Below are 25,339 nucleotides of genomic sequence, written 5' to 3' on the forward strand. Positions count from 1 at the left end.
GAAACTTTTTTTTATTTTGCCTAGAGACACCATCACAATAGAAATAATCCTGACCAAAAAAAAAAAAAGTACACTCTTCACGTCACTGGAGTTATTTCTGTTGTGCAATCAACACCGAGGTCTCCTTTTTGTGTCTGTCAGCACCCCCCCGGTGACGTGTTTTGAACAAGAGTGAGATGCTTCAGCTATTATCGGCTTTCAAGAGGGCTGAAACAACTTCAGGCAGATGACTTATTTTCCATGTGACCTCCCATGTTGCATTTAAAAACAGAACATCCAACCTACACTCCCAACACGCAGGTCACAGTTTTTTTTTAGAAGGACTCTAGAGAAGACATATAAAGAAAGCACGCTTTGTGTTGCATCACATTAACACAAACAAATGAGTGACCCATTTACCTCTTCCAGTCCTTTTTGTCCCCATTTCTCAGGTAGCCCGAAGGCACGAGGAGAAGGACGGCCGGTAATGAAACACAGGTGGAGGACGACACAGCTTGCTCAGGAAAGTAGACACACGGATATTTATGTGTGTATTTGCACTGCTCTATTTAACCTTCCATAAATCAAGCCGGCTGGCTGTCGAAAGGTCGCCAACTCATCTCCAGTCCCCCAAATCTGTCGGCACTAATTGCACCGCGAAGCCGACACGCTGTGAATGTGACACCTCAAAAATCACGGTACGGTTCCTTTAAGATTTGATATATTTTTTTATACAAGACACACGATAGGAGATTTGAAATAGCTCCAAAAGTGGATTAATAGTCGACATGAATAATTCCAGTAAGGTTTTGTTTTCAGTAAAGCAAGACAAGAACTGGGCCATCGTGTTCAACTCCCTTTATTCATCCACTTTTGTTCTAAGCTTAAATATACCCACAAAGTTTCCCCAATTTCTTTGCATTGCAGAATCTGCTAACGCTGCACCAAAGACACTCACGCCAGGGACCATAAGCGCCGTGGAGTCATAAATATACAACAAATGAGCAGCCATTTTATGCCATCTACAATAGTATTGCAGCGGATTGGGGATTCTCAAGGGATAGCAAAGTAGCATTTGAATTACCACACTCCCGCTTTCGTTCACTCTCCCAACGTTCCTTCCACCAAGGTCTCGACTCACCTGGCTATGCATGGCATCGGGACTACGAAGAAAAAAGGAGCCAGATCTGCTGCAGTTGCAAGGTGAGTCAAGGTGGGGGATAGGCATGGATGTCACGTAGGAAGAAGATCCCACACACACATGGAGCCAACCTAGAGCCAATGTCGTTAGTCTCGGAGGTGATTCCAGACCTCAAATGAGATTGCCGGTCTGCCGCTTTAGTATGACTTATGTCATGACGAACAAGCTAGGAAATTCGCTTACACTGCAGTCAGCGCACATACATGACCACTTACTGCATCGCCACCACTTATTTTTTTTATTGATGGTACCTTTTTGGTTTTGCTGTGAATAGTCTTCTTTCAAAACACCCCTTGAGAGCTGGCTGTGTGCCTTTGTAGCATTTTTGTTAATGAATAGGCTTTCACTTTTATACCTCTAATAATGTCAATGAAAAATAAGTGTTCTTGGCTATCCATTTGTTACCTTTCTAGTTAGTATCTTTTTTATACTACCACTTTTGCCATTGAATTGAAAAGGTGAAATGCCCAAATTGACCCAGTGAAACAAAATGCATTCAGAAACTCAGATATAGTTCCTCCATGACCTTCCCAGTCATCCAGGAGCTGTCGGCGTGAATTAAGAGCTTCTGTTATCGCCGTAGAAACGTGTCTGTTTGACCTTAACACCAGAGGAGCTCTTTGAGAAGAGCAGAGCTGGCTTTTGTTCGGTAGCGTCCTCTGTAATGGCTGCTTTTGTAGTCCAGAGGGCCATCAATCGCTTTCACATTCTCAGATGGAGTGCTCGTGGGGACAACTAAAGTGGCCGACTATACGCCCAGGGGAAGATATTGTAGGCTTGGCCGTGCACGACCGCTTTATGCAGGAGCATATTATATGACATCTAATCCACTCTGTGGTTCCCTAATTAACTTGTTTTTTGTCCACATTGTCATAAAAATGGATGGATAGAAAATTGAAAATGAATTCCGATATCTTTGATACTCGGTTCGTTCAAGGTGACGTCCGCTCTTCCTCTGCGACGCGTTTGCCGTCGTCATGCCGGCGAATTAGGACCTTTTTATTCCCCCCACGTCAACTGTGGGATTCCATGGCTCATTTATCGCAGTCGGCTGAATGTCACTCGGTCGGAGGTGGGTGGACTCTGTGACTGCGGGGATTCCCGTTAACCAGGCGGAATGACAATTACCATCCAGACGACTTTTGGCAAGCGCAGAGGAGAGAGAAGGAGAGAGATGCGGAAGAGAGAGATGAGTCACCATCATGAGAGGGAGTTTGGGTTTGCTGTCTGCAATGATTAAATACTGAAGAGATGTTCTCCCAATCTGCAGGGGAGAAAGGTGGAGGAGTGAGTGCGGCATTTTGGACATGTTTGACAACGACACCCACTCTGTGCTTCAATTACAGTCCATTCTCTTATCTCCCTTTTGTTTCATTTCCCCCCCAGGCAGGAGGTTTAAAGCTCCAGAATGGCGCACAGTAGCCTCATGTCATGTCAGATCAAAATTTCCAGCATTTCAGAGCAACTTGGCAAGATTTAAATGTTAAGGAGAATGGCCAAATAGAAATGTAGTGGAAAGAGCAGATGAAAGTGATGGCAAGAGCTTGTGGCCCTCTCAGCGATTCATTAACATGCTTCCGGGGTTAGCTTCATGTCCGCACGTGTAATGTTTTAATTTTCCTTCGTTTCTGTTGGCAGCTGCTCTACTAAACATGAAATGTGCGCACACTCCATTCGCAGTTCTGGATAAGGATCTGCCTGTATGGCACTTTATTTCCCAGCAAGCCTGCTTACTGCCTGCCTCTGGACGCTTTCACGCTCCGTTTATCCATCACGGCTTGCCTTTGTAATTGTATGCACTCGGGCTTCTTACGGCAAAATTGATGTGCTGGCACGAGTCCTCTAACACAGAGGGGATAAATGTCTGCTGGCTGACCTTGTTTGAGAGTTTTCTTCTGCAGTTTCACTCACGTCGGGGAGAGTGTGTGTTAGGGTAAAACCAGAAATCTGATTTCAGTCAGATGCAACGGTGCCTTAAAATACACTTTTTTTTTAAATGAACTCCAAACACTCGTATACCAAATAATCTTTCCCCATTGAAATAAATGAAAATGCCATTAATCCGTTTCAGCATCGCTCTATCTAGCTATGTCGAGTATCGCTAGCTATCTGGACCCATCTTGCTATTATATACATGTACACATACATGCACACACACATGGTTTCTCAACCCTGCCTATGAATTGCGCTATCAATCACCCGCCCGTGAAATGCTCTCCTTCCACCAGTGCACTTCATTTCTAAGCCTCGCTTGTGTCACTTTACTGCCGCCATTCATCTCGCCTGACCCCGCCCCGCCATGGCAAGTGAGCGTGCACCATGCCCTCGCTTCCACTGTTCTATGCGGTGGCTTCTCAGTCAGACGAGAAGTAAGCCGCCTAATGTTATGCCATTCCTTGCTGCTCCCATATAGATGAACGCGTACATCTCGCTCGCACCTTCTAAATCTTCATCTTGTCCTTGCAAATGCTCATCATTTGGTGTCATCACTCATCTCGAGCCCGCCTCTGTCATGAGAATGGCCTTTAGCGACAAAGTGATCGGCTTAAAGTGCAGCATGCTAATGTCGGTGGAACCAATAGAACATGTATCTTAAAAGAAGGTGAGACTGGCAATATTTTTTTGAGGAGTATTTATTTGTATTCGGCCAACTGGTACAAGCGTTATGGTTGTTAGCATAGTCACTACTAGCATACACTACATGTAGCTTTAAAACAAATTTTAATTTTGAAATTTTAATTTATGTAGTATTAGTTTTGTCATTGTCAAGTTGGATGTTAAAAAAACATTTTTATGCTGACAAGTGGAGTCAATTTATACTAAAATAATTTGTTTTGATTTGTTTATTTTAAACAGCAGTTTACGCAAAAAAAGGCATTTACATTATCTTTGTCATTGTTTTTTTTGCCAAAAATAATTCAATTTTAATTTTATTAGTATTTTTTCCCCCAAAAATAAAAATACGATCAAATCAATGAAAGCCACACATGACCGACTGCTGTTGTGACCGTTGCAGACTTTGTCATTGATCTGTGTTGCAGTCAGTCAAGCATTGACTGCTCAGGGTCAAAGGAAACACCAATTTCTTCCGTAGATATGAATTTATGAGCTTCCATTTTCTCACTTTTTCACATCTTGGTGTCTCCCAATTGCCCATTCACATTTCCCTCCCTCTTTTTTTTCCCCCCCTCTGCCTTTTCTGCTCATTCATCCCTCCCCTGCTCCCTCCTCATCTACAGTCCTCCGACACACACATTCTCGCAGTCTCGGTCAAACTGGCCCAAAATAATTTATTACTTAATGGTCTAAAGGAGCTCACACCAACCCAATGGGACTTTTCTTTATTTATTGATTTCCATCCCCTTTTCTGTCTCCATGCCGCATGTGTGTGTATGTGGATGCTGTGCATGCAGTAGAATCCATAAGATGCTCAAGGACATCTTGTGCATTTGCGATGCTGTCGAATTGACCCGCGGGCCGGAGGACTATTCGATTTGATGTTCGAAGGCTAATCGGCCGTTAAGGCGTAATTTGTCTCCTGCCCGGGCTGTTATCTGTATGCACGATGAGTCTGCGTGCATATTTGGGTGTGTCCTTTTATATCGTGGAATGCTCCAGAGCTTCTCATTGTAAAAAAAACACACTTGGCTGAAACTATGGTGGAATATCCACCTTCAGAAAGAAAAACATACATCCTGATTCCCTTGTTTGCTAACATTTTCTCCCAATGTCTGTTTCCTAACCAATGATTATTTATTTGGTATGACTAAATATCAAAATAGTCGATTATTTATCGATTATTTTCAACACCTCAAGTGAAGCGAGGCTATATTCTGCAAGCTCCTTTCAAACATTGGCCGTGAAGCTCATAAAGCTTTTATGCTAGCCACGGCTTGACCCTAGCATGGATAAATTCAATTTTTATTATTTCCTATGGGAGGAAAATTGTGTGGGATTATAAACAAACCGAATCAAACCGTGTCCCCCCCCTGTAATGATAAATTCCACGCTCCCAAGTGAGCCACAAGCTGCAGGGGTCCCTGCAGGGAATACCAGCACTCGTGTCCATCACATGCCACTTCCACGCCCCCTCCCCTTTGTGCTACTGCTGCTGCTGCTGCTGATGGTGTGATGATCCCTCCACCCTCTCCCCTCTCTCTCTCTCTCTCAGGCTTCGTCGGTGCACTTCCACGTCATTGAGACACCGAGCAGAGAGCGTGGAGGACTCCACGCGTGTATTTCTACGCGGACTCCTGCGCACGTGCTCCTTTCCTTTTTTCTGTTGTTGTTTTTTTTTTTTTAAGGGGGGCGCTGGCGGATTTCCTCTTTGCCGCATTCCTCCATCCGTCCTCAAGAAAGACAGTGAGAGTGTTTATTTTTATTTTTTTATTTTTTTTAATGAGTGCTGGGAATGATCTGCTTTCCGTCTGCGTCGTTTCCATGTCAGCATGGGAACCGCCGCGTCCAAAAGGAGGAATTTGAGAAACGACGCGATATCGTCCGTGGCGGCAAAAGTTAGGTGAGTAACAGTCGCTCTGGCTCCCTTTTCATTCCCGCATGTGCTGTATGTTTAAAGTTTATGTCCGAATAATGTGCCATATGTGAGCTTCGAGATGGCGCACCAAAATTCTAATGAGTCGTCCAATGCAGGACACGTTGTAGACTCGAGTCTCTGTTTGTGAATGAAGCATCATTGTGTAATGAAAGTCATGCAGGAGGGGGGGGGGGGGGGGCTGCTCTGTACAATCTTTTTGGCTAGGGGGGGTTACACAGTTTGATCAGAATGATGCCAATCTATCAACTGGAAGGGATCATCCATCATTGTCACTTCCGTCTAGTAAAGCAGACACTTTGGCAGGAGTCCATACAGTTCATCCAGGACGTGGATTTTTTATTTATTTATTTATACCGACATGGAGAGTCTCGTCTCGGTGATGATTCCATTTGTATCAATGAATGACCTTGACTCTGCATCACACATGTGGCCCGACGTACCGTTACGTCATCTACCTTGTTCAGCTCTCCTTCTTCCTCGCTCGGGTCTTGTAACCTCGCACAGCCTCGTTTGCATGCGGCGCTGCGTTTGTATGTGTGCCACCTTGAGAGGAGATGTGCTTCTCATACAGATTTGCCCACTGGCTGCACAGGCTGTCCTGAGTGGGAAGCCTGCATTGTTAGGAAGGCGGCAGGAGAAGAAGGAGATTTCCATTCTTCTAATGCAACCCCAATTGGACGATAACTGTCCTGTGAGGAAAAATAGTGGAGCGTCGGCACGTATGTTGGACTTACACGTATACTGATTTCCAACATCCCGACCAACACCCCGGGTGCTCGTTCCGACCTGTGAGAAGTAGCGTGGTGCCACAGGGCTTCTGCATTGAGTGAACCAGTCGATAAAAAGCTCATTTAAGTCGCATTTAAATGCAAGCATGAAATTTATTGGAATTTTTGTTAGGGTGTTCGATGTGCTTTTAAGAGGCGTGGCCTACATACTCTTCTACAAAATAACTCGTAATGTAGCAGGGCCTTGTAGAAAAACAGTATTGAACGCTGTAGAAGAAGGTATGCTAACTATTAGCATGTGGATTTAATTGTGTGTTCTCAGCACAGATCAAAGTACACATAGTTTTGTCGTTGGTTTTAACTTTAATATTCCAATTCCATAGGCGGCTATAACAGTGATTTATTTTGACAGTCGGCTATGAGCACTTGAAGAGTTAGCTTTGACTTTCCATCGCATGGGAATAACTCGTAAAGTGTGACTCGGAATTATTTGCCCTCTGGGAAGAGGTACAGGAGCCTGCGCTCCCGCACCACCAGACTCGCAAACAGCTTCTTTCTCCAGGCTGTTAGGGCCCTGAACTCGCTACCCCCTTCTGCGTAGCGTGCGGCACTGTTGCGCTACTTTCGGGAATGTCTGCTGTACGCGCACTTGCTCCTTTTTTTTTTTTCTGCTCCTCCTATTTATTTATTGTTGTTTATTATTGTTGTTGTTGTGTTATTTATTCATTATTTATTCAGCACGCTTTTGTTATACTTGTTTACTTGTTGTCTGTTGTGAGCCATGTCTTGTCACCGTGGGATAGGGGGGAACGAAATTTCGGTTTCTTTGTGTGTCTTTGGCATGTGGAGAAATTGACAATAAAGCTGACTTTGACTTGACTTTGACTTTGACTTTGCTTCACTGCCCCCTGGTGGTCAATGTGGGAACCTCTGAAGGAGCAGCACAATATTCTTTGAATTGCACCAAAAATGACATGTCTGTTTTAATATTATCAAGTGTTATTTTCCTTATTAATGGCATTTCCATTCATCTTAATGAGCTCTATCACGGAACGCATTTCACATGCATCCCGTTATTAGCCAAATCCGAGGGCAACTTTTGTCTACGGTCGAAAACTCTGTCTCTCATTAAAGAGGCTTATGTCATAAAATCCTCTTTAAGAGTAGTCAGGCGTGTGGCCCGCTTTAATTTTGGTGCGTTAATAGCGCTCTGAACCTTGGCTCCTGCTGATGGGAAACTATGCTCAATCACATGCAATATTTATTAACTACTCGCCGGCATATGACCCTGCAAATGTACAGGCAAGCGTGCCAAAGTGCTTTTTGCGTGCTTATATTTTAACACACACACTGTCGTATTTTATTTGTTAAATATTGTGGCAGAGGAAAACCTTCTGTGGAGCAAAGAGTCTTCATGTTTATGGATGGCTGGTTATGAAACAGGTCACTCGCTCGCCTCCAGCAGCTTAATAGACACAATGAGCCACTGAGAGCCTTCAATGGAGAGGCTCTCCAATGCTGTCATAAGGATTGTAAAACGCTTTGATGATGCCCCCCCGCCCGAGAGGAGGCTCGATGGAGTCACGCCCGACGGCCATCGGACGAGGGGTTCGCGCTGCGAGGGCGTGACAGATGAAAGGATTTTACACACGGATGCAAATTATTGTATCCACAATGGCCGACAGGTGCGTTTTTCTTTTGTCACGGCCCTCTTTGCTTGATTGCATAATTCATTTTTATTCTTGAGCGAATCATTTTACGCATTGACGTAAAGAAGGAACCCTGTGAAGGATCCGTTTACTGGTTCCTGACTTGCTTGCTTGAATAACAATTCCACCATGGCGTTTTCCTCTCCATCTGTCTCTTCCTCTTTGGAGAGTGACTATAAATTTGTCACCATTAAACGTACTGACTGACTGACTGACTGACTTTTTATGAGCAAGGTGCCGTTTTATTGAAAGCATGTCAACTCGAGTTTATTGCTTTTGTTATTGTAGGCTTCCGAAGCCTTTGTTAAAGCAAGAACCCCTGTCGATTAGCAACTCAATAAGCTATAAGATAAATAATAGGGTAGAATAAAATCTGTTCTAGGATGCCCCCCCCCAGATAATTGACTTTTTGGCTATTTTTATTTGTTTTTTCTCCCTCCATTCCGAATCTTTATTAGCATTTCTTGTATTTTGTTTTTTTAACCCACTAAGATATCCTTGCCCCATGCCCCCCCCCAGGAAAAAAATCCTAGCTCCGCCAATGCAAAAAGCAAAGCCTTGTCTAAATAGGAAAAGAGTAATTGGTATCAACGAAGTATGTTAAAGTCAAGCTTTGTATGCAAGGGAGTCCCCAGACTGTCTTCGCTAATTTAATATGCTAAAACAAATAGGCAAAATTATTATGTTATCGTTGATTAAAATGGTAAAACACGTCGTTAGCTTTTAATAGGTCACAAAAGTAAACAGCTGTGGTCACATCGTTCCAAAGTTATTTTTCTTGACTGACGCAGTCTATAAAACGATGACCTAGTTGGCGAAAATAAATCGGTACACAAACTTACCGTTATGGGTTAGGATCAGGGATTTGAAGTTTGCGTGCCAGGCCTAATTTCTCATGGCGCCAGAAAGAGTTTGGAAAAAAAATACCATGATAAAATACCTTCTTGGTTTAGATCGATATTTGGATCAATATGACAGCTGGGTTCAAAACAATCAATGTAAAAATGTGTCAAGCAATGTGTGGAGTTGATTCTTGCATCAATTGTTGATGTTTTAATGGGCGAGCACACCCCACATATTTGAAAAAAAAAAAAATCTTGCCCAGCAGGTTCCTGCTTCAAAGCCACGCGTACCGGTAGGGGACCTAATTCAATTAGTCCGCCCGAGAGAATGAGGAGATTCAATCAAAGCGCGCGACGAGTGAGGCATCTGTTTGCTTGGCAGCCCATTGTTTACAGCGGCGAGACGCCTGGAGGGACATTAGGCCTGACGCTATTCAAACCAATGGGAATGCTGCCAGGGTGCATTTTATTTTATTTATTTATTATTTTCTTCCACCACAAGACTCCCGTCCTTTCAAGATATATGGTCACTGTGTTAAATGGCATTGGGAATAGCCAGGAGACAATCAGATGTGAGTCGATAATGTGATGACTTAGTGCCCATGGCGGCATCATTTATCATAAGTGTCCTTCTGTGTCCACTTGCAATGTATTCGGAGAGCTGAGAAGACACCTCAACATCCATCATGTGCGTCTCTAGTATATATAAATGTAAAACTTTTGTCTGATACAAAAGCAGAAGTGAAAAGTCTTAATGAAAAAATGGGAATAAAGTGTTCTTATTGTTTAATAAGAGAAAAAATATATGAATTATAATTGTAAGATCAGAATTTTTTTAAAGATATATTTTGGTCTAATAATATTAAAATTAGACAATGATATAAAATTCAAAAATATATAAAATGGAAATAAAGTGTTCTTATTGTTTAATAATAAGAAAAAAAATGAATTCGATTTTTAAGATGAGAATTTTTTTTACGATATGTTTCAGTCTAATAATCTTAAATTCAGACAATGATATAAAATTACAAGAATATAGTGGTAATCATTCATGAAGGAAAAATTAAAGTCATAATATAAGGACAAAAAGTCATAATTTTAAAGAATCCAAATGATTAAAAAAAAGTCGTAAAATTACAAAAATGAAGTTGTAATATTACAAGATTAAAGTCATAAAGACAACCAGAACATCCCCCCCCCCCATCCCCTTGATCACTTCACTGCTCTATGCTAATACTTTGTATCATTTCAAATTGCCCGTCAAACACTTCCATTTCTCATCACGGAGAACCCGAACACGAATTTGTTATAATGGACAGACCGAGACGCGCCCGGCTCGCTCGCTCGCTTTCATTCTCCATTTCCTGCCACATAATGCATCATGATGGCCAGTGCCATTGTTTGCGGATTCCAATCAACCGACCTTCTGAATAATACAACACCAGTGCGGAACTTCATAAGAGACACCTGCTGAATAGAACACTTCATTTCGAGGGTCCGCTCTTGCCACTTTTCTGAAGACATTGTCAAGTACTCATAACCCGTTAATCCAATTCTACACTCAAAATTGAGTGGAATAGCGAACCCGGTGATGGGTCCAGAAGGGACGAGAGCCAATCCAACCTCAATATTTCCAACTTTTCTGTTGTATGTAAATCAATTAGTTGAAGCTTGTTCTAATCCCTCGAATTGGGTCAGTTGGACCGTGAAATGTAAATGCAGCCGTTTGAAGAGTTTCCTCGAGCGTTAAGTTACAATTCCGGAGGGGTGTGGGGGGGGGGGATTCTTTGACTTTTCTTCGAGTCGCTGAATCATTTGAACCCGTTTGTCTTCATCTCTGAAACGTGTACTTGACTTGTTGTAGGGGTTCACTGGTAGGTCGTCTTTAAGGCTGTTTTTATTTAATCATGTAAAGCGGCTTTGTTCACTCACTTTGTCCCTTGAGGAATCCACAGAACCCAGAAACTATTTTTGTTCCGATTTAGTGAGGTATAAATCTTGGCTAAGAAAGATGCCTGTGGTTGTGATTAGTTATTAACATGAAGATAAAATCCTTAAATACGAATCCACATCAAAATGTCTTGCTTGACTACATTTGATGGAAATTGGTTAGCTAATTTTGTGCAGAATGTAATCAGAGAGAATAATCACATGAGAATTGCTAGCGGGATTGATTAATATTAATAGAGTGAGAGTCTTTTTTTTTTGTCCATTATCCGTCATAAGGTTGTGTGTGTGTTTTGGAGAATGTAGAAAAATATTGGTGGCCTCCCTCAGCTGCAAACTGAGGTCACGCTTTGAAACATCTACCTGAAACCATTCCCCCTCCGTCCTCCCCCGCTGTCCCTCCTTCTCTCGTCTCGCTCTCCCCGAGGCTGCCTGAAGTATGCAGATAAAACAGCTGCATCTTAGTCTGTGGGTGGCGTGAGCCAACAAAGAAGACAATTCGCTTTTTTAATTTAGACTCAGCTAGCCCTTTTTGCTTCCGGTGTTACTCACCCATCCTTCCAACACACCCATAAATTGATGGCTTGGTGTATATGTGTGTGTGTCCACAGAGCAGCACGAGCATTTGGAGAGTACCTGTCCCACACACACCCTGAGAATCGAAACGGATCAGGTCAGCGCCTTTGCCGTTCTGACATTTGGTGCTTCGTTGCGGTCGTCCTTCCGTCCCCCTTCGTTTTCTAGAAAAGCAAGGCTGCGCTTGCCTTTTGACTTCAGCAGATTTGATTTTTTGCTTTGTCATGCTCGGCTTCTTTACGGCTGACTTGATTTTGAATGTTGGATCTTTAGTGATGATCTACTTTTTCTTCTTTGAAACTCTAGCTCATCTCCTGTGTGAAACCTTGGTGGGCGCTGACCCAGAGTCGCCAACCGAGACCACCGGCCCTAACAACAAACACCTGAATCGTCTGTGCTCCGACAACACCGAGGACACCAAAAATAACTCGGAGGACATAGTCGTGAAAACCTCTTTGGGTCTACGTCGCCAACCTCCTTCCATTACCGTTTCCAATAAGCCAGTGCGGTTATCCCTCGAACGTAGCTTCTCAGTGGAGGAGGACAAGCAGAAGGGCGTGGAGTGCACGCTGCAGCCTGCTCGCGTCTACACCATCACCACCCGCCACGGTATGCTGATGAGTGGCGGCCGGGGCAGCAAGGAGAGCCTCGAACTGGACGTCTTAAAGGAGAGGTCAGGGAGTGGAGGAGTGGGAGCCAAAGGTGGTCACGCTACCTTGATCCAGCCCTCCACTTCCCCTTCGTCCTCCTCGTCGTCTCCGACTCAACATTCCCAGACCGGGAGCAGCCGGCACCACGGAATTCACCACCACCACACGGGACCTTCCACCAGCAGAGGAGCCTCCGGGCCGAGCGGAAGCAGCAACCAGCAAGCCATGAGTGTCTCCGGTTCTCACTCCCACCAGGCGGCACACCACCACAGCCACCACCACCATCACCTGGCTCAGCCTCCTCTCCAAACCTCCGTCAGTGCCCACAACATCCGCAGTTGGGGGGACGGCGGAAAAGGGGAGCCTGAATGCAGCGGGCTAGCCTGCGAGTCCTGCAGTGCCGTCCCCTCCCGGAGCCAAGGATCCCTGGACCTGGAAAGCGCATCCCGAGAGCCAGGCAAGCAGCACCGACGCCTAGAGAGGATGTGGAGTGTGGACCGGGTGACTGGGCTGGAGAGAGGTGAGGGGGCAGGGGACACACAGAAGAGGAGAGGCTCTCAAATATACACGGGTTTGGAATTGGGTCACGGCTTCAGACCGGAGAAGAAATAGCTTTTGGAAAACCTCTTAATGCATGGAGTAAAGTAAACCTCTGAATCACGGGGGAAAAAGATCAAGTGATAAAACCCCCCACCAAATATTCATAGTCGTCGTAAATAGCTCAAACTCTACCGGCTCAAACTCTACCGGTACCACAAACTATGGTACCAAAATACTTCTTTTCAAACTGGTGATAATGAACAAGTAGGGTATATATTCTCTCCCCCAAAATTACTGAAAATTTAATTCTTAATACTTTTAAATATACCTCTGAGACCAAGTACCAAATCGACCGACTGCTGGTTGGGGACCCCTGCTCTAGTCAAAGTTACTTAGTTTTGGCTAACAGAAGCGAAACGATGCTATTGTCACCTCGCCTAACAAAGCTAAAAGAGACTCAAATTACTTTAAACCAGAATTATACAACTAAGAATGATATAAATAAACTAAGACTACTGTTAGCAATCAAAATGTTGATGACAGAGGCCACAACGGTGCTAATATTTAGCTAACACAAGCTAATAGATCGAAAAATCTAATCAAAGAGTTAAATACATTATGAGGTGCTGGAATATCAATGTTCTGTTTATAACAAGCATAAAATAACGTAAAAAAGTTAGAGTTAGTTGCTAACAGATGGAAAATAACACTACCCTAATCATTTTTAATTGTTCCGCTAAACTTTTGCAATATCTATTTCCTCACTGGTCTGATGAGCTTTGGGGCGTTTGGTGTTGCCTGTAACAGTGGCCTGTATTTTTCTGACTTTTTGTCTCCTTGTATCTCTTTTTTTCCTGTGTGTCTCCTCTCTCTCTCCATTTGTGGAGTGCTGGACTGTGAAGTGATGGTGCCGCTTTTGTGCTTTCATATTCAAACATACTACCTTCTCGTACAACTTTTTGGGGTCGGTATTTATGCCACTTTTTTGACTATTTTCGTTTCTTTTTGCAGATGACGCTAACTGGTTCCCCAAGGAAAACATGTTCAGCTTTCAAACCGCCACAACCACTATGCAGGCGTGAGTATTGGAAAGCTACGTAATACGTCCATTCGTGTTCCAAGCGAATGTCGTTTTTATAGCCTTTTAGATAAATGTCCCCCTTTCGCTTGCCAGTGAATTTTAATTTAAAAAAGCACTAATATCAGTTTGCAGATCCTTAAATCTTAGCCAATGTAATGAATTGCAGTAAATGTCATTTAAATTTATACAGAGATTATATTTTATAATATGTTTTATAATAATCTTAAATATTATGGGAGGCTTTGACTTTTGCTGATGCATTTATGGGTAGTTGGACACTTAAGGAACATTTGTCCATATTTGTATTCCTTTATTTTTTTTAAATATATTTTACACTGTTATTTACTTATATAATCCGTTAGATTCTTGTTAAGAGCAAATTCTGTGACTCATATAATCACTAAATGGGTTTGGCCATTTTTGAAGGGGTCAAACATTAACGTTCACGACACATTCCTTCTTTTTCTCTGTGTTTTTATAGACTTGATGCACCCTGATGACTATATTGTGTTTTTTATTCTCCCCTTCTCTTCTTGCACGCTAATTTAAACCGGGACAAACAACTCAGGATATCGTGAGTATTTAAACCCTACTTGTCTAATTTGGTGTATTTTGTCCAACTGTTGTTTCTTCTTAACCTTACGAGCTCCCATTTAACCTCACAATTGTTTGACTGTTTCTTTCTTAAAAAAACAAGCAGTACAAATAAGCACACAATTTTGAATAGCAAATATAACAAACTACTAATTGAACATTATGCTTTTAACAGAATCAAGCCTAAACATTTCATACTGCTTAGCTGTCCTTCAGGTCAATCCTCGCTCAATTGAAGCCAACTAACACAACTGCTTAACTCCTTACACAAACTAAATGCAGCGGGATTATTGAAAAATGTAATCCATGTGTGTTTAAATCTAGACAGATTATAGTGAGAAAGTCTTGCAGACAGATCCAAATATAAGTTTCACTTCACAAATTTAATTGGATGGGAAGTGAAGAAGCCGTAGTAATAATCAGCAATTATTATAAAACACATATTTCAGTCAGAATAACTGGCAGGGTTAGTGTCCTCTCGCGCCGTGTCTGCATTGAACAAACGCCAATCATGTTCACACAAATGTGTTGATCACTGCTGAGCCACACATTGCAAGTGATGCATTTCACAACATGGCCGACACGTATTAACGGTGTCAGCCCCGGAGAATATCGCTAAGATGCCTGAACTTTGCTGTCGGTCCATCTGCCCCAAACTTTCGGTTCATCCATATTGTTGTTCTTCTCTTCCCTTGTGTTGTAACTTAATTGGTAAATTAATTGGTATTTGCAATAGACTATCAGATGTATTAATCGTGACAGTTTTAGTCTATGTTAAAATCAAGGCCCATAAATTGATGTAAAAAAAACTTCAATTAGAAAATCAAGACAATTCCAAATACAATTGACTCGAAAACTGCATTCTGATACATTGCGACTCCGATTTGAATTTTCTTTTTGGACCAATTGAGTGTGATCCTGGCACACTTATTGGAATTCAGTGCTGTATAACAAGCATAATGACAATAATGAAGCTGTAAACTAGTGATGAAAGTTGGCACTAAACTGAGCTGTAGCAGCATCTCCTTCACCGCTAAACTAATTCCGCAACTAAAAACTCTGGCATCGGCCTCCATCCTCGCTTCTCCCCCCCTCCCTCCCTTCGCCACGCCGGCTTCTCCCTCTTTTATCCCTTAAATACTGTGCCGCATCCCGGCAGGGCTTTCCGGGGATTTGGCCCGAGAAAAAGGCGAGAGAGGGAGCACGATTCAGCAGAAGTCAACCAGAGGTACGAAGCGTCCCGTCAGGCTTTGCCTCGGCGCTGTTTACATCCGTCTGCTGGCTTCGATACTCGACGCTGAGTCTAATCTGACTAAAGCGAAGAGAGGAAGAGACTCTAAGCGGGGTGTCACACTGTTTGCGTTTTGTGGCCCGACTCTTTTCGAAAAAAACATGAGCTCCCCGCTTTCGTTAGGAGGACAAAGTAACACGTTGAATAACTTCGAAAGCACTTTGGCGTCCTTAAGACTTGGAGCTCAGATGCCGTGTCACAGATGGGACACTTGACACCAAGCGAGCGCATCTTTCTCAATCGCTATCATCCATCTGCAGTGTGGACGCGCTTTGCGTGTTCTTTAATCAAAGTGAGTGGTCACAACAAACTTTTGGGAACACTGCAAACTCCGCCCGCCGATATCCGACACCATCGCTTTAAATATTTATTACCTTGGCTGAAGTGCCTTTTTTATTTTTTTTTCTGTCAGGATTATGCACAATCGCGTTAACTGGAGGTTATATTGTTCCGACGACGATAGATGTGTCATTCTAAAAAGAATCCTTTTTGGATTTTTTTTTATCACCACTTTATTAGTTAATTAATGTCTCCCTGGACAGGTCTGACACGGGCCAAGGACAAAATCCATTCAATTTGGGGCACATCCAAATAAGTTGGCAGTTCATGACTTTCTTAATGTTTCTGTCTTCAAACAGTTTTTTTTAAATTCAATTTCACCTTCATTCATGTTTCATTCATTTGCAGTTATAAAATATATTCACACATGGACTTTTATGGAAAGGCAGGGACATTGTTTTTATATTGTGAACCAACAAAAATATATTAAAAAAAACTACAGGGAACTTGCTAAAAAGAAGAGCACGGAAAATAGGGTACACCCTACATACGGGGGACACCTACTGTGCGCTTCTGTGTTTTGCATGCCCGTGTACTATTTCTGACGAACATAATGAGGCCACTTTTATCCAAAGTTCTAAACAACAAAGACAGTTTAATCCAAGTCTGCAGGCTCTTTATCGTACCGTTATCGGAGCATCCTTTTGATGCCGCGCGTCATCCCGTATAACCTCTAAAATGTGAGGAACATTTTATTTCTTTTACCATCAGCCTCGATCTTTGTCGCCTTTCTGCTTGCGCTGTCAGTTGCACTTTGTCTCGCGATATGTTTATGAAAATAAAAGCGTCATTTGGATCGCTGATAACGAGCAGAGTGAAGCATCTCCACAACATGTTTTGTCTTCACAAAGCGCGATGAAAAACACTGATAGTGGAATTCATTATTGTTATTGTCAAAGATAGAAAGACAACAAGACTTGTTCATGGGCTCAACCTCACTTAAAGAAGTATAGAGTAATAAAAAAAAGGATAAAATATGGGGGCAATCAATCGTGGAAAGAGAAAAGTAGTGAAAGTCCTTCTTTACATTGCTTGAAAAAGAGCCAATTCCAACAACGCAGTTTGTCGTTTTGTTTTTGCGTTGACATTTATTCAGTGATTAGATGCGGCGGAGCATTGTAACACCTCATTAACCGACACCGTTGTTCATTCTCTACGACCTGAATAACGACCCCAAGAAAAGGATATTAATTATATTTGGATGGATGGATGGATGGATGGATGGATGGCTGGATGGATGGATGGATGGATGGATGGATGGATGGATGGATGGATGGATGGATGGATGGATGGATGGATGGATGGATGGATGGATGGATGGATGGATGGATGGATGGATGGATGGATGGATGGATGGATGGATAACAGTTGAAAAATGATTACTGCATGTTACTAACCATCTCCAGGTATGTCAGTATACTGCCCCCAGGTGGCCATGTTGTGTACAACAAAAGGGGCAACACAGTATCCATTGAATTAAAGTAAAAAACCAAAACGTGGCAATTGAAAAATCTTTACATTCTGATTAATGTCATCAATCTTCCTTTTTTTCCAACCACATATTGCTGATGACAAAAAACGATTATTTGATGACATGCTATCAGCAAATGAAATCACAGGAAAACACTTGACTGGGTCGACTTTTGCGAGATGCTTTGCGAAGAATGAGGGCTTTCCTCTCGTCCGCGTGTCGTTCCATGAATGACTCAACTGCTCTTTACCGCCCACACTGACAAGAACATTACCTATAATAATTGTGCTGGAGACTTAATAACGTCTTGTTTTGTCTTCCAACCATTTGTTTTTCCCCACCCACCCGCTTCCTCTGCACTTTCTACTGCCCTTACATTTGGCTGCCTTCTCCCTCTCCTCCTCCTCCTCCGCCCAAAGGAACTTCCGGAAGCATCTTCGTATGGTGGGCAGCAGAAGGATAAAAGCACAGAGTGAGTCAGATGTTTGAGCGCGTGTGTGTGATTGACGCACAAATCATCAGTGTTGTTCACCTCGCCTTCATTTTGTGTGTGTGTGTTTTTTTCTTGGTTTACTGCCAGTTTGGCATATGTGAGGCTGCAAATGATGCTGCATTCGGGGACTTCCGGAATTTGTGCGTGTGTCAGAAGAAATGAGTGTAAACGCTGTAGGTGGTCTTTTCCTGTGGCTTTGCTTTGAAAGTTTGTTTTAAGGCTCGACATATTCTACGAGTTTCGAGGTTTTGTGTGCGTGTGTTCACTCTGTACGATTAGACTCGTATAGAGTTGAATGGAATAATTTGCTCAAGTTTTTAGTTTTCCTTCATTCAGTCCTATAAACACCCCCGCCCGTTTCTGAAATTGCTGATTAGGGAAGCATTGGCGCTGCTGTGATAATTATGTGACTCCCATAATTACTGCATTTTCTTCACGTATTTACTAAGCTGCCGAGAGCACAAAGTGTTGATTAGAGTTGTAATAAACATACTGAATATTGCAACTCGGGATATCCGATACTATTTTTTTCCCAGACCGATACCAGTATGTTGTTTATGGTGAAGGGGGCGGGGCTTACATCCTGGACAGCCAATCACGAGGCACATATAGACAACACTATTTCCACATCTTGGATGAATTTGATCTCAAGTGAAGCGATGTGTCCGTTTGTTTGTCTTCCAAGTGGAAGTTTGCTTCATCTGTGCTCTTGTAGCTACATCCGCCTCCGCACTTGTACGTTTAAGGTCGTTTGTGGTTTCCAAAATGTACGCGTGACGATCTCTCCCCCTCCACCCCGCCTACCTGCACTAGCGTTCGCTGAGCGTAGATCGAAGAGTTTCAGCCGCTCCTGGAGTGACCCCACCCCTGTCAAGACTGATTCTCCTCATGAACCCAGAGACAGTGAGTCCACACTGCATACACACATCACAAACACAACTAGTTGTACATTTTCTTACCTGGCATTCAAGTGGAAAAACTAAATGTTTGAATCATGAAGTTAAGTCAAAAACACCAACTCGCTGTCTCTGTTGTTAAATCTGCCCCTGTCAGTCCGTGTGCCTTTACGCCCCAAATTGTGTTTACCAAAATGCACTGTGTGTGTGTGCGTCTGTGTGTGTTTTACGACAAAAATATACAAGTCGAACCGAAGGTGTGTGTTGATCTCTCGGTTGTTGCATATGCAGCTTGTCTTTGTCTGATGATGTCTGTGTTTTGTGTCTTTTGTGGTTTTTATGTTTTTTCCTCCACGTCCATCATCGGTACTGTTGAGCGCGGTGTGATGTTGTGCTGATGTGGAGTTGTCTCACTTTCCCTGAAGAAAAGGTTTTGGGATTCGCTGGAGGAGTCACCCTGATGGTCTAGCGATGATTGTTGTCAAATTTAGCAATGTGTTTGTTTTGTTTACTGTATGTCCCCTCCTAAAATAAAATATCCATCCATCCATTTTCTACACCAATTATTCTCATGGTCAATCACAGTCTGCCACAAATTAGCCTAATAAGAAATAAGTTAAATATTATTTCCCAGGATACTTTAAAAAAATATATATATATCCTTTTTGTTCAATAATTTCCAAAATGTTCATTCAACTGTTTTGTTTCATTTGAATCCATTTCTGTAAAAAAAAAAAAAAAAATCATTTGAAATGAGGTCGAATTTCTTTTGATGCCGTCGTAGCAGCCGAACGAATGAGGAGCAAATAACATTAGCGGCTAATGATGTGGAAAGAACATTGCGGATTTCAAATACTCAACTCATCTTGTCATCGTAGTGATTAAACACCGCTTAGCCGCTGTTTGCTTTTCACTATTCACTAATCACATTTCCTTTTAAATGTTAAATAATTGCCAAACGGGTAAATCAAACAAAACCGTTGTTAATTTACGTTTATTCCCCTGATATCTTTCAAATGAGTTTTGGCAATTAAGCCCAATAATATTCATTAAAATTCATTATTTCTTAGAGTGATTGTGTCATATGTCCAAATAACAGGTCAAATAATAATTTCAATAAAAAAAAAATACATACTTATAACTGCACCTCTATGCTGTTTAAAATCCCAGATGATATATTTTATTTTCGCCTCGTTTCATCCGTCAGTCTCTGCATTACGAGATATTTCATGACTGGCTGTGTGATGTTATGATCAAAATCGGCTCGCTCTCACCATCAGTCATTTTACACGTCTGACAGCTGTCTCTGCCTTTTCCATCTGCCATTTTCAAACACCACCAACATCCATTAAGAACTCACCCCTCCGGCGTACCATCTGAACAACTCTCTCCTCATCCACACGTTTGTCTTTACCTTTTTTTCACCCCCGCACATTCCAATTCTCATTAGTGTGCTTCGTTCTTTTCAAGGCGGGGACCTGCAGACTTCCTGCGGCACCCTGGACGAAGGCGGCGTTGATGAAGCCGCCGACTGGGAGGAAGAGAGAGAGATAGAGAGGCTTGCCTGCGAGGGGGACGACTTTATACCTCCCAAAATCATGGTGAGGTATCCAACAATGCTAACATCAGATTCCAATATATCCACAATTTAAGCAGCATCCATTCAGAAAAGACGATAAATGTTCTGAATATTGCTTTCCGTTTTACCTCAATAATTTTCACACACAATTTATTGATGCTCATCTCCAAAACTTTCCTTCCTTTTCGTTCCACCTTCAGCTGATCTCCTCCAAGGTCCCTAAGGCGGAGTACGTACCCACCATCATCCGCAGGGATGATCCATCCATCATCCCGATCCTCTACGTGAGTCAAACACTCCAAATACACTCAAGGCAAGGATGTCCTTTTCTTACAAATGGTTTCTCTTCTTGCTTAGGATCACGAACATGCAACATTTGATGACATTTTGGGTGAGTCTGACTTTTTCAATTATGTAATTAGCTAGCTTGCTAGCGGGCATTCCTCATGGGTCATTCTTAGGGCCCCTGTTGTTTACACTCTACCTCCTTATTACCGCTTGACGAAAGGGTCTACCTTTATCTCACCCCTTATGATTGACAAATGCGAGAATGCTGCTTCAAAGGTATCAGCGAAGACTTGGGAAAAAAAAATCTCTCCCCCAGGCGACCGCTTGACACTTTTGCAACCAATTATGCTTGCTGAGTTAACGGTTTAATTTCAGCTGACCTTATTACCAACTGAAAGTTTTGCTGAACATCCTCGTTAATACAAGTTTTGAGTTGCAAAGTTGAAGGTGTCCAAAAAAAAATAATTGTTTTTTTATTGATATACAACAACTGATAAATATTGTGTGTCAGGCATAGTTTTTGTCATTTTGTTTATTTATAAATCACAGGTGTCAAACCCAAGGCCCGGGAGCCAAATCATTTTATGTGGCCCGTGAAGACAAATTGTGCATCAAATTCGTGTCATAACTAGAATTGTCTTCACTTTTAATATCTTTTTTTTTAATATTTGACCAGTTTTTACTCATCTGATTTGAAAACGAGTTATTTGTCAGTTTGTTTTTTAGCTTTTACTGTATATAATATGAGGTGCTCATACTAGCCCTCCGAAAGAAGCTATGACTTTGCTTTTAATGGTCTCATGTAGCAAATGAAGCTTCGCATGATGAACAAAAAACACTTAAATGGTCCCTTGTGTTTTGGCCAGTTAATGAAGTCCAACGGTGTGGAAGCCCACGCAGTTATCGACCAGACACTAATGAATCACTTACACAAACTCATTTCAGGTCACCGGTTCACTGTCGTCCATTGACCTGCTTTAATTCAATCGTGGCGTGTTCGCACATTTACTCGTCTCGCCTCTCTCTCATCGCATCTCTGACCTTTGTGTCGGTCCAACTGTTCTCCTTTCTCACTCTTGCTCACAGAGGAAATTGAGAAGAAGCTGACAGCGTACAGGAGGGGGAGCAAGTTCTGGAGGATGCTCATCTTTTGCCAGGTGGGTGACCGGGATAGAAATCGATGTTTTGTTGAAGGTTATTGGATGTGCATCGGCTACCCACGGATTACATTATGTCCATGGATAACAATTAAAGGCAAATACATTTTGATTGACGGTGTGTTCAAGTTTTTTTTTTTTTGGTGCGTCTTTTAGGGAGGCCCGGGTCACCTGTACCTCCTGAAGAATAAAGTAGCAACATTTGCTAAGGTGGAAAAAGAGGAGGACATGAGCCAGTGAGTCCATTTTTTTTTTTTTTTTTCTTAAAACTAAATGTGGTTGAGAACATGCGCAAGGATATCTTCCTTTTGTCTTTTCATAATATAAATGTTACATGAAGGCATGGGCTGATAAATAAATTCAGTATAAATTCTTAGCTGATGCCTTTCTTTTTTTTGGGTTGATTTAGATTCTGGAGACGACTCAGCAGAATGATGAGTAAAGTCAACCCGGAGCCCAACCTCATCCATATCATGGGTTGCTACGTCTTAGGAAACCCCAATGGAGAGAAGGTACGCAGAAAAATGTTCAGAATAAAATCAGCAATATTTTTTTCTTGCAAGCTTTCACTCATTAGTATGCGGAGAAAGACAACAAATGGCGCCCGCGGACGCGTGCATGTCAGCAAACATTGATCCAAGCCAGCCATTTGTATCCGTTCTAATCCTGTCTGCCAAAGCGTTACATAAATTTGGATCTCTGCAGGCTTGATGGGCTGATTGGTGACGCAAAGAGAAACAGACTGCAACATCAGTGTTTATCCAGATAGTCAAACGCTGTGTGTGCACGGTTGCTTCAAGACAATAAATAAATAAATAAATAAATAAATAAATAAATAAATAAATAAATAAATAAATAAATAAATAAACGAATGAATGAATAAAAAAATAAACAAATGAAAAATAAAACAATAAAAATACTAAATAAATAAATAAATAAATAAATGAGTAAGTAAACGAACGAATAAATAAAAAATAAAAATAAATAAACAAACGAATAAATCCAAAATCCAATTAAAAATAAATTAATGAATGTATGAATGAGTAAATACATAAGTAAATGAATAAACACATGAATGAATGAATGAATGAATGAATGAATGAATGAATGAATGAATGAATGAATGAATGAAGGAAGGAAGGAACAAATTCGCACGCCTTTCATCGTAATAATTTACACGAAAGTCAAACACAACAGATCACAACGAGATGATGCATACAACTTGTGTTCAAACGTTTTGTTTTCCCAGTAACAAACTGGATTCATCACTGTCCAAGCGTGTGTTTTTTGAATTTTTTTGTTTTTTTTTTGTAGCGTGTTTGATGTAGCGATGCAGCCTTCCCTGCTGAGCGTGTAAAGTGGCTTAATAGGCCTTTGCTTTCTTATCTGTGCCCAACAGCTGTTCCAGAAACTGAAGAATCTGATGAGGCCTTATTCTGTGGAGTTTGAGTCGCCACTGGAGCTTTCTGCGCAGGGTCAGTGTGAATGCATGCACACACACACACACTCATATGCTTATGAATATTAAAAACTTTCAGACAGTATTACAAAAGGCTTTTATATTATAAGATAAAAACACTTGGAACAATACATTCTCTTATTCATATTTGACATGGTAGCATTCACACTAAAGAGTACCTGTTAGATCAGTAGAAAATAAACAGCTAATAGTTTTCCAATGTAACAATAAAATTGTTTAAAATGGAGAGTGAGGCAGATATTATTCACCCTGCACCACTTGTCGAAAAATGATGTTACACTTTCACCCAGTAGGGGGCAGCACATGAAAGGAAATGACTCCAGCCGTCTCAATGGCAACCATAATTTTTCTCTTTTGTAGGACTTTTAAAGATTTTTAAAGCTTTACTGAACACCGTCATTAATGAAAAGGTTCATCGTTGTTGAAACCTTACTTAAATTGTTGTTTTTTAACTAAAAAAGCCTTACTGTTGTTTAGTGTGTTTGTTTTTACTCAAAAAAGTCTGTCTAGCCTCAAGCCAATTCAACTTGAATCTTAAAATTTTAATTTTTTTCTGTTCCTCTCATGAAGGCAAAGAGATGATCGAGATGTACTTTGACTTCCGCCTCTATCGCCTGTGGAAGACACGTCAGCACTCCAAACTGTTGGACTATGAAGACCTTTTGTGACGCCCAAGATGATCTCTCACCTGGCGTCAACTCCATATGAACAGCATTATTTTATGGAAAAGGGATAAGGACCCTGAATGACTTGAAGAAAAAAAAAAAGACTTGCTCTTCATTTGGAGTGTTTAAAAAGTCATCTGTAAAGAGCCCATTTAAGTCACTATTTGGTTGCGAGGATGTGTGATCGTGTCTCCTACATACAGTGGCTATAAAAAGTCTACACACCCTGTTTAAATGCCAGGTTTTTGTGATATAAAAAATGTGAGAATCCTGGCATAGCTTCAGTCATAAAGATAATAATCCACTTGATCAGCTGATCGGATCAATGACTTATAGTTTATTTTTGATGTTGCATTTCTGTGCTGTTTTCTTACAGACATATGTTGGAACAACTCAGGTTTTAGCCACTAAACAATTGTGTAAGATATCCTAATGTTTATCGCCATCTCGCTGGGAGTGAATGTACTGTTAGTGCTAAGGAAATGTACTGTACTTCTCAAATTGTTTTTTTTTTTTTTCCCGGGGGGGTGAATGTGGTCGCTTACCATGGCAAAAAAAAAAAGGAGAGAAAAATTCTTGTGTTTTCTTTGCGGCTGTGAAAAGTTAAATGTGTTCACATTCCTGCTGTGATGTCAAGAGGGATGTAGAAGCCATCCAAATGTTTGACCTAAGCAAGTACTGCAAAATTTCACACACAAAAATCCTCTAACATCGTAACGATGGGCATTTGACTATGTTTCTTGGATTAATTAATGAATGAATCTGTGATTATTGATTTTTTTTTATTGATTGTTAGCATTTTATTGGGATGGAAGCATCTCTATCTCCCTCTCAGTATTGGTTTTCTTTAGATGACAAATTATAATATTTGAGACTGATAATCAACAGACTTGTTAATGATTGATCATCATGATGTAACGTACAAATTGTTGGAGACAAAAACAAAAGGGCTCGGATGACACGTGGAGATGTTAAAAAAAATGGAAGGGCGTGGAGGTTATATAAACATGGCTATGAATATTTTCTCAATGTGTCCTCAGTGGTGGAATCTTACATTAAAGATGATGTCATTCTGTGACCTTTTTTTCCCATGCACACAGTCTTTCAGAATGCCAGAAAGAGACAAAGTTAATCATATTTTTATTCATACGTTTAAGATAGTGTTTCCCAACCAGTGTGCCGCGGTGTGTGTGTTGCTGTTAGTGTTGGCTCGTGAGTGAACGATTCGTTCAAAAGAACGATTTTGTTTTCAGTGAACGAGAGTGAACAAATTACTTC

At 41.6% G+C, this 25,339-nt stretch overlaps 1 protein-coding gene across 1 annotated transcript; it reads left to right on the top strand.

Moving 5' to 3' along the window:
- The first annotated feature begins 528 nt into the window (after positions 1 to 528).
- Positions 529 to 25,139, top strand: nsmfa (NMDA receptor synaptonuclear signaling and neuronal migration factor a). The gene is made up of 19 exons (XM_049737970.1): positions 529 to 677; positions 1,109 to 1,182; positions 5,352 to 5,542; positions 5,628 to 5,699; positions 11,573 to 11,634; positions 11,844 to 12,707; positions 13,739 to 13,805; positions 14,377 to 14,382; positions 15,562 to 15,630; positions 17,923 to 17,975; positions 18,810 to 18,899; positions 20,363 to 20,493; positions 20,672 to 20,755; positions 20,829 to 20,862; positions 21,846 to 21,916; positions 22,073 to 22,152; positions 22,326 to 22,428; positions 23,316 to 23,391; positions 23,967 to 25,139. The coding sequence occupies exons 4-19, from the start codon at positions 5,629 to 5,631 to the stop codon at positions 24,062 to 24,064; spliced, it is 1,959 nt and encodes a 652-aa protein (XP_049593927.1). The 5' UTR covers positions 529 to 677; positions 1,109 to 1,182; positions 5,352 to 5,542; position 5,628; the 3' UTR covers positions 24,065 to 25,139.
- The last annotated feature ends 200 nt before the right edge of the window (positions 25,140 to 25,339 follow it).

Source organism: Syngnathus scovelli, chromosome 13 (assembly GCF_024217435.2).
Source record: "Syngnathus scovelli strain Florida chromosome 13, RoL_Ssco_1.2, whole genome shotgun sequence".
In the NCBI taxonomy this organism is placed as follows: domain Eukaryota; kingdom Metazoa; phylum Chordata; class Actinopteri; order Syngnathiformes; family Syngnathidae; genus Syngnathus; species Syngnathus scovelli.